At 34.7% G+C, this 10,496-nt stretch overlaps 1 protein-coding gene across 1 annotated transcript in view; it reads left to right on the top strand.

Annotated features, from left to right (window-relative positions):
- Positions 1-7,111: 7,111 nt before the first annotated feature.
- LOC127650399 (NACHT, LRR and PYD domains-containing protein 3-like) overlaps positions 7,112-10,496 on the top strand; it is a 66,973-nt gene continuing 63,588 nt past the window's right edge. The window contains exons 1-4 of the mRNA XM_052135816.1: positions 7,112-7,259; positions 7,679-7,759; positions 9,129-9,296; positions 9,408-9,515. Of these exons, the coding sequence (XP_051991776.1) occupies positions 7,707-7,759; positions 9,129-9,296; positions 9,408-9,515 (329 nt within the window). The 5' untranslated portion in view covers positions 7,112-7,259; positions 7,679-7,706. The remainder of the gene's footprint in view (positions 7,260-7,678; positions 7,760-9,128; positions 9,297-9,407; positions 9,516-10,496) is intronic.

Below are 10,496 nucleotides of genomic sequence, written 5' to 3'. Positions count from 1 at the left end.
CGGTTGTAGGAGAGCATGAATATCTCTGTGAGATTGTAAATATGTAAACAACAGTAAAAACCTTCGACATTCAGCAGTTGTCTGTTATTTCTTCAGGTCATTTTATTTTAAAGTTCATTGAAAGTAAATGAACAGAACCTAAAATCTGAAGCTGCTAATAGCACTTAAAATTGAGTTAAATGAGCTTAAAATGTAGAGTTGTGTAAACAGAGACTCTTAGGGTTAAAACCTTCAATATATTAGCTGGTGTTTCACAGTATTTTAAGACACATGTTTGAATGGAAGCTCATTCATTTGGTCATAGCAGCTTCATTTATTTTAGGAGAAGTTGCTTCAAATTTCTAATGGAATTTGCTTAAAAAGTGGGATGCAGAAATGATGCACAATATTTTGAAGCAAATCCAGCACATTATTTTTTCAGTGTCTCCAACAAAACCTGCTGCATCAAACCCTCTGAATATTCTCACTCTGAAACTTATTCATGAAAATAAAATATCCAATTACAAATCTAAACTTATTGTTAAAGAAATTGACAAAAACCTCAAACATGATCAAGATGAAACATTAAAAACTGAATTTGACCTCCACAACAAACTTCAGCACTATTCGGTCCTAAACAGAAATACCACATTTACAAAAGATTATCAATGAAACAGTTTAAAGAAAGAATGATTGTGTCTGAATATAGACTAAGTGCCCATGATCTAGAGATAGAGGAACACATCACAGGTCCTTGTTGCCCAGAGAGAAATAGAAACATGTTTGTAATGTTTGACAATACTGTTATAAAACTGTCATGTCAATAATGCTGAACTGGCAAAAGAATTTAAGAAAACATACATTTGACTTCATTGGCTAAATATGCAATTGATCTTGCATATATCTCTTTTTCCCTTAGACAAGCTTTTTTATTATTATTTTTAAATGCAATTGCGTGATTTGGCCACAAGAGTGCTTCACTGTCCACTTTAGTTCAGATGTTCACAGTAAATTAAATCTGATGGTTTTCTGTCCCAACAAGTACTTTCACCACAATTTACTGAGAAAAGCTCAAAAGAAATTGTAGATAATAAAATAACATTTACATGTATAAAGAATTTACCCAGAATCAACATTATGTTAATAAAGAATTCAATGTTTTTGTCATCCAATATCACTCCAAATACAACAGGCCTAGAGAAGGTCAGGCAGGGATTGGATTTCTGTCTCCAACCAATAGGACATATTTTCCCAGAAAATATTTGAATGCATACAATAAAAGAAGAGGTGATCAGTTGTCTCTATGTCCATTTGACAAAAAGTACAAGTATTGTAGTCAAAGTTAAATCCAAGTCTTAAAAGTTCACTTGAAGGATAAATACCATTAAATATTTTACAGTGAGTTTCCTTCGCTTTAGGAGTCACTGGAACACGAATATACTGGACTTGTAATATATCATGACGATATAAAAGTGTAGGATATAATATAGAATTAAAGGAAGAAGGAATATGTTTGTTGGGAAGTGTTGTCATGAGGTCGTTTCCATCAAAGAGAAGGGATGGGAGTTCACATAAGACATCTAGCGAGTGAACAAAAGGGTTTTGTACTAAGTGAAGGACATTTTTTGGAATGGCATTTATAATACGTTCAGATTGCTTGCGTTCACAATATAGGTTGTATTTAGTACAACAATCTTTAAAAGTGAACAGATTCCCATCCTCATCCATTAAGTGAACTACAGACCAGAAACCCTTTTCGAGCCAATCAATAATACATAGAGACTTATATCTGGATAAAACACATCTGTTATTCCCAATGGGGGTCCAATGTGGGGTAAAGTTGTGATTATATAATAACGTCCAGAATAGCAAAATCTCTCGGTGAAAAGAAGATCATTTGACTGGAAGTTTTGAAATAACAAAGTCACATTTTAATAAGAAATCAATTCCACACAATCTCCTAAACATACCTTTGGGAATGCTAAACCAAAAACTATTTTCATTAGTTATTCACATTTTTAACCATTTAATCTTCAACATGCCATTTATACACTGAAAATCAAAGGCTTGTAATCCACCATTCTCGTAATCTTGAGTAAGTTGTGCTCTCTTAATGTAATGTACACGCTTTTTCCATTAAAATGAACATTCATTTGATTAATAGTCTTAATAGCTCTATTGGAAATAGAGAGGCAAGATGCAGGTAAATACACCTGGCAAGACTCTCCATTTTAGTTCAATAAATCCTTCCAAAAATAGATCAATCCCTTTGCATCCATACATCGAGTCTAAATTTGCATTCATTCCTTCTATTCCAGATGTTTTGTTTCTCCTGAACAGCTTCATCCTTGGAAATGTGCATAAATATTTCACATTGGATTTGATTGGGATATTAAATATTGCTTCAAGGGAGCATTCATGTATTGTGATAATTTCACTTTTATCAATATTAAGTTTTAAACCTGAAAGTTTGGAAAAAATAATGAATTATTTCAATTGCTTTGTGAATCTGATCAAGAGCTTTTAAAAATAAAGTTGTGTCGTCCGCCAATTGACTAGTCACAATTTGATGTCCAAACACATTTAGTCTTTCAATATTTGAGTTTTTTATAAGGATGGCCAACATCTCTGTAGCCATAATAAATAATGAGCTGAGATGGGGCAGTCTTGTTTAACCCCTCTTTTCATGTCAAATCTAGGTGAAGAGCCTGTAAGGCATCTGAGCTATTGATATCTGTGTAGAACAACTGAATAATCTTACCAACATGTTCACCAAACCCATACATTTGTAAACATTTAAGAATAAAATACTGATCCAGCATATCAAACGCTTTATAGAGATCTACAAATAAAATAACCCCATCTTCTGTTTCTTTGTTAAACAAGTCTAAAACCAGTGGAATATTATTATGTATAGATCGGCCTCTAATAAATCCAGTTTGTGTCTCCCCAATAACTTTAGATAAACCAAGTCTCAAGTGATTGTTAAATATATGGGTTCATAGTTTATAGTCATTATTTAACAAAGTTATAGGTCGTAAATTGTCCAACAGTCTAGGGTCCTTCCCGGTTTGGGAATAAGTGTGATTAATCTTGTCTCGTTGAGATAGAACCGAATTATTAGATATTTCCTGAAAAGTTGCAAAAAGAAATTCCCTTAATAAACCCCAAAAATGACGATACAAATGTGACGTAAAACCATCTGGACCAGGTGATTTATCTGATGACAAACACATGACCGCAGAATCAAGCTCTTCAATTGTGAACTCTGCATCACGTCATTTTCAATTGTTCATCTATTTGAGGGACAAATTCACCAATTTCTTCAAAAAGGGAATTCGGATCTAAAATGAATGAAGAGGACGAGTACAGGTTCTGAGAAAAGATGGCGATTTCTTTTGCTGTTAATGTTGCATCAGAACATTCGACACCATTAATGATTCAAGTTTTAATAATGTTTTTTCCTGACGCTTTTTCTCCAGCCTACAAAAATAAGCTGAATTTTCCCCTTTTTCCATCATTTATCTCTTGATCTAATGTGTGCCCCTCTGGCTTTTCTCATATACATTGAATCTAATTGTGATTGCAGAGATAATAATCGTGCTGTATCATTCTCTGTCAAACTGAATGTGTTAGAACATTCATTTATTTCTTTAATGAGAGATCTCTTCTAAAATATAACATCTGTTTAGTTGTTTACTGTAAGAAATAGATAGTTGACGAAGTTTGTATTTAAAGAATTCCCATTGACCTACCCAGGAAACAAGACTATTATCTCTAATAATATTTGAAACAGAGTTTCAGAAGAGATCTCAACAATGTCTTATAGAAATATGATTATTAATGTGCAGTTTATTTATTGGTGTTTTCTCAAGTACTGTTTTGTGCTACAGCAGGGGTCAGGAACCTCACCATTCACCAACACATGATCCTTTAAAACTTTCTAGTGACCATTTTCCAACAGGAAGTGCGATTGCTTGTAGGTTATAAGTCATTTTTAAAGCTAAATTATTCACTGACACTCAGTGGGGGTTCACCATATAATCCGATATCACGATATTTTAAATGCGATTATCATTCAAATATTTTTTACATATCACCCAGCTTAAAGCGGTTTAGAACAACATGAGTCTGAGAAAATGATGACAGATTTGTAATTTTGGCTCAACTATCCCTTTAAGAGCATGAAACACCTGCTGCACCTTTAAATGTTGTTTGTCTCTTTCAGACTCCTCCTCCTCAGGTGACAGGTGAAAGTGAAACTAGTAAAACAGGATCCATTTTGTGATAAATTTGCTCTTAACTTTCTGAATATCACTGAATCTTTGAATCTTTCTCAACATGTTTCTGAACACACTCATATAAAAGGGAATATTCTAGATCTTGTCTTTATCTTTGGTTTACATATTAACTCTGTTTATCTGAGGACCTTTGTATCTCAGATCATAATCTTATTTTATTTGACTTGCCCTTTAATCTAAACTCATCATGTGGTAGTCGGTATTTCTAAGTGACCGTTTATGACTAAGGTTTTGGAAAAAGAGTTTGCTAATCAACTAACAGCTGTTTTGATGCCTATAATGTATTTGAGAAATGTCAGTCTGTCTTCCATCGGTTGCACTCGACTGAAACTGCTCTCCTTAGAGTTTCAGATGATGTGTTAATGCAAGCTGATGCAGGTAAATGTTCTGAACTGATTCTTTTAGATCTTGCAGCTGCTTTTGACTCTGTCGATCTCTGTATATTAGTGGAAAGGCTTAGAAAAGGTGTTGGTGTCTCTGGAACAGCCTTGAGGTGGTTCTCATCAACAGCATCTGTGTCCTGTGGTGTTCCCCAGGGCTCTGTTTTGGCTTTTTTGCACTATATTTGTTGTCTTTAGGGCAATTAAGAAGTATATTTCCGGGAGTATGTTATCACTGTTATGCAGATGATATTCAACTATATATTTATTTTAAGCCTTATGAAATAACTAAATTGTCTATTATTATAAATGGCATAAACTCTATAAAAGATTGGATGGCTGAAAACAACTTGCAGTTAAATGCAGAAAAAACAGAAGTTCTTGTCTCTGCTCCTGCTGGTGTTCTCCCAAAGGTGATGGAAACTCTTGGTCCTTTATCTCATTTTGTTAAACCTTCGAAATGTGGGTGTTTATACGGGGCAGACCTTGAGTCTTAATCAGCATGTAAATTCTCTTGTTGTTTTTATCAGTAGAGAAATATTGCTAAACTAAGGCCAATTGTGTCCACAGTAGAAATGGAGATGATTATACATGCGTTCATTTCCTCTCGCCTTGATTATTGCAATTCTCTTTTTACTTGTCTTAATGCTGCATCCTTGAAACAATTACAAGTGCTTCAAAGTCATCAAAGAGATCACATGAAACACCAATTGAATTTCTTTACATTGGCTCCCAGTAAAATCTTGTGATGGTGTTTAGAGCATTGCATGGTCAAGCTCCTGCTTATATAAAAGAGTTGATGCAACCTCATAACTCCAGCAGGAATCTGAGATCTTCAGAACAGGTCTTGTTAGCTGTTCCTCTCTCGAGACTAAAGACTAAAGGTGATGCGCCTTTGAGCTTGTGGCTCCCAAATTGTGGAAATTGTGGATTTAAGATCTGTGGACTCTGTGGTCATTTTTAAAAAGCAGATAAAAACCCACTTGTTTAAAACTGCTTTTATCTCATTTGTCTTTTTTATGCTTCTTTGGTTTTATATTGTGAATGTTAAGCACTTTGTGACATCTGTTCTAGAAACTATAGAAATAAAAATGACTTACTAAATTACTTGTATAAAATAAATAGATCTACTGATGATCGCATCAAATCAAACGTGTTTTATGACACTCAGAGTTTTAAGACTGTTGGTAAATCATTGCAGATGGCTGTAAAAACAGTGTAATCAGAGACTGGTTTTATGACTGAGTAAAGTGTGTCATGGTTCATTTGGGTGTCACCAAAGTCAACGTCGCAACAGGTTTGAAATGAACTCCCGCCAAATGCAGATTTTCATGCACAGTGGCGGGTAATTTTGCTGACGTACAGACACTGTGGAGGACGACCTGTAAGACTTCTCAGAGTCATTTAATGAATGACAAGAAATTAGACACAAAGACTCTCGTTTGATGAAACATGATTATATTTAATTATGATTATTATAATTATCTTTACAGTTATTATTGTCTTTAGGTATTAATGTGTAGGCTATAAGTAATAGTTCACCTGTTGTGATACTTGCGTGATGGCAAATGGAGGCGGTAAAGGATTGGATTTGGGGAGGTGCTTATATATAAGATTTAAGAATTTTTAGTCACTTCCTTATTTTAATTGCTTTTTTCGTTTCATTTAATGTGTAATTTTAATTAGAAATGTATTTTGTTAAATTTTTTCGTGTTTCAATAAATTTATGTAATTTTTAAAGCAAAAATATTCATTGACTCTCAATAAGGGGGTTCAACATATAATCGGATATCGCGATATTTTAAATGCGATTATTATTAAAATATTTTTACTCATCGCTGAGACCAAAAGAGAATAAAAATTTTTCATGAACAATTGTAAAATAGAGTAATTTTATGGAGACCCGCACAAACACATGTTTACATATTACAGCATGTTACTTATTAATTGTTATATTTGTTTTTTTTTAGTCTATTGAAAATAATAAATTAATCATTTGTAGAATATCTCTTTCGAAGAAATGCATCAACCAGAAATTAAAAAATTGGACCCTTAGTGAAAAAGGTTCCTGACCCCTGCTTTAAAGGGGTAGTTCAGCCATAAATCAATGGTTTGTCATCATTTACTCACCCTCATGTTGTACCAAACCAGTTTAACATGTGGAACACAAAATGAGATGTTCGGTCTCAGTCACTGAATCTTTTTCCCCATTAATGAAAGTGAATGTTGAATAAGATCATTTGTGTTCCACTGAAGAAAGAAAGACATACGGGTTTAGAACAACATGAGGCTGAGAAAATGATGACAGATTTGTAATTTTGGCTCAACTATCCCTTTAAGAGCATGAAACACCTGCTGCACCTTTAAATGTTGTTTGTCTCTTTCAGACTCCTCCTCCTCAGGTGACAGGTGAAAGTGAAACTAGTAAAACAGGATCCATTTTGTGACAAGAGCAGAAAATTACACGACGATAGAAACTGAGAAATGTTTGACAGTTTGTGTTCCACTGAATCGTCTGAAACAATCAATAAATTCATTGTGAAGTATTTTGTAGGTGATATTCTAGTCAGTAAAGAGGAACATCAACAGTTCTTGACAGGTGAGTACTGAACTGCTGCTAAACAAACCAAAACTCACAAGACAACAATAATAAACCTTTCAAACTATCAGCTACAGTAAGACATCTAACAGATATCTAAGTATTAATCACAGCAGAACAAACAGATACTGAGACTTTTGCTCTTTTATCTGAATTGTCAGTATGTGTTCAGTTTCTTTGGCACTGAAATGTTATTTCTTCTATTGACTTGAAACGTTGCTTTGTTTTCTTCTGTTGAGTCTTCTGATGTTTTCTCTTTATGCTGGTGTTTAACATGTCATAAAAGCTGACAGTCTGCAATTGAACCTCATTGATTCATTTCTAATGGAATATTCTAGAGGACAAATAAAAACAAATATGTGTCAGTATTGAACAAATAAACACGCCACAAATATAGATGATGTCCCGTTTGTTGACAGGTGTTCAGTGGACTGTTCAGATGATGTCATGGACTCCACAAAGGATCTCAGTGGACAGACAGACACAGGGAAGGTCAAGAGGTCAGAGGATTTCAATGCTTTAATAAAATACACTGATAGATATTTCTGATATGCTGCACAACACTACAGTATAAAAACACTGAGGAGAAATGAGAACAGACTGGATTATCTCAAGTATAAACATGTGAAAACAGCTTTAGGGTAAAGTGAGATCTACAGTCAGATGACAGTGAGACCGGTTTGATTCAGTCACAGACAGAACTGGAGAAATGTACATTATTTAGGATTGGGGTCAAAGGTCATTTGTGTGTATGTTTCTCCTGTAAATGTAAATTTGATGATTTAATTCCTGTGAAAACAGTTTTTCAGAAAGCAGCACATTGCATTGTATAGTGTACATCAATTCTGTGCATTTATTGACATGTAAATTTGAAACTTTTCGGTTGTAGCTGAAAGTTATTCGGCCCTCGTAAAAGAGTCCCCCTTCATCCACTAGACATACAAGGTGTGTGAGAATCAGCAATGTTCAGCTGGTTAGCATGTATTTCAGGAGTCTCATGTTCGGACTGTTTGCACACAACTTTACAGAGAAACTTCAGGAAAACTACAATCTCCAGTGTGCTGCTTTTCACTGTCCTAAACCAGAAATATTCTCAAGATGGAAAGAATTCAATGTAAAATGAGATGTAGTCATTTTCTCTATGAGAGAGAATAAAGTATTGGGGTATAAACGGATGCAACATAGATTAAACGTTTTAAGAGCATTAATCTGAGCCCTGCCACAGCACCACAATCAAACAAATGACTTAAGGTCTTTATTTATAGTAAAAGAAATAAGGACAAGGTATTGTGAATAAACACGAAAAGGGAAGCAATGGCTTCAGGAGAGGGCAAGGCCAAAATAACAAACAAACAAACCTAACTGAAGTAGTAAAACTCTTAAGCTACAAAGAAAAGAAAAGAAATAGCACAATAATACTCTAGCTTCCTTCCTGGCCTCAAAACAGGAGAAAACTGAGTACAACAAAAATGGCACCCACCTCCCTACAGCTTCCAAATAAACATCCAATAACACATGTACTTACAACAGTCAAATATAGATAGAGATTCAATACCCAAAAGTAGAACGTTCAACAACTAATTCACAATCTGCTACAACAAGCTGGGCAGGACAAAGACAATGTTCTGGAGAAAGCTTTTGTGGGAACATTTCTCTCCCTCTGGCAGTTTCTTCTCTGCTTTTATGCTTCCTCTGTCTGGGCTGGTAAAGCACACAAAGGAACTAGTTAAAGGAAACACAGTTAAAACCAACCATTTGAATACGTCTCTGGACGTAACACATCTTTAAAAATAATTGCTTATTTAAATGAATATATGCTTGTATTTATATCACACAGTATACAATACATAATATGCAATTATTTGTAAGGATACACAAACCCTGCCGAAGTGCTGCGGGGAATCATGATGATGAGGCCCATTCATCAGCGAAGCGTCAATCGGTGAGACGGTGTGATGTTCACGAGGACACTGTAGGGGAGCAGAAAGTTTTACGGCGAAAAGTCCTTCAGCTGGCTTGTGCATATGAACAGCAATGGTAAAGAGCTTCTAGACAAGAGATGATCGCTGTCTTGAAGGAAGAAATTCTGAGGAAATTGTGTTTGTGCACCTGTTTTTATAGCAGACATATTTTGCTGTTGTGTTTTAGTGTCATTCATGGAGAATCTCCTGAATCCAGCTGTGTGTCCATGAAGAGTGACCGGTCAATGGATCATCCACCTAAATTCAGTTCAGGAGCCCCTTGTGCTGATGTGAGGTGAGGACTCTCATGTTGACTGACAGTATGAACGTGTACACCACAGTCTGAGGGACCATTAGAAAGAATCCAGTGTAAAAAATATAAATCTAAAAGGAAATATGCAATTATAATAAAAATAATGAGTCCTTCTACAGCTGATTGCTTTACTGTAACAGTTTCATTGGCATCTCTTCACAAGAGCTCATCTTTATACTGTACAGTAATATCATGTGAACATGACAGAGATGATCAGACATGACAAGAGATTGTTCCTCAGGTTTATCACAGGACATACAGTCTGCTGGAGATCACAATGTTACTAAAAAAGGACATGTTGACTATATGTTACAGTATGTTTCCACCTGTGCTACAGTAATCTGTGTCTGATGAAGAATATGTTGTAGGGATGTGTGTTGACACTTTTTCACTTTTGTTTGACAGTATTTCAGTGACACTTAAAAACTGAAGAAATTGTCTCGTACTACATTGAATACGACACAATAAAGAGGCTGTTTATGTTTTTGAAATGAATTCTGGTCTCTGTAAAAAAATACAAGATACTTAAAAAATTTACTAAACTTACTACTTAAAAGATTGTTCTGCACCAAGTAAAGTTTCAGCACTTGATAAATGTTTTTCCCTTCTGCTCTAGTGTGTGATGGCCGCAGTGTTTGTGTGTTTACTGTTGCTGTTAAGAGTGTTGCCACGATGCCAACATAAAATACTGCCTTTTGCAACATGGTGAACAAAACACTGCAGCGTCAGAATATAAGATCCAGGAGAAAGTAAATAAGACAGAAATATAATACTAATATATTAATCCTCAAAGTAATAATAATAATACTGTATCATAATGACATAATGTATCATGTTATAATGACAAACTGGACATCAATAAATGTTGTAATTGATGGTTATAATATTAATAAATACCAACTAAATTCCAAAATGTTACTGGTGAAGTAGATTCTTGCACACCCTGTTCACAAAAAACAACAA

This window comes from Xyrauchen texanus, chromosome 10 (assembly GCF_025860055.1).
Source record: "Xyrauchen texanus isolate HMW12.3.18 chromosome 10, RBS_HiC_50CHRs, whole genome shotgun sequence".
NCBI lineage: Eukaryota > Metazoa > Chordata > Actinopteri > Cypriniformes > Catostomidae > Xyrauchen > Xyrauchen texanus.
This window is presented reverse-complemented; position numbering and strand designations above follow the sequence as displayed.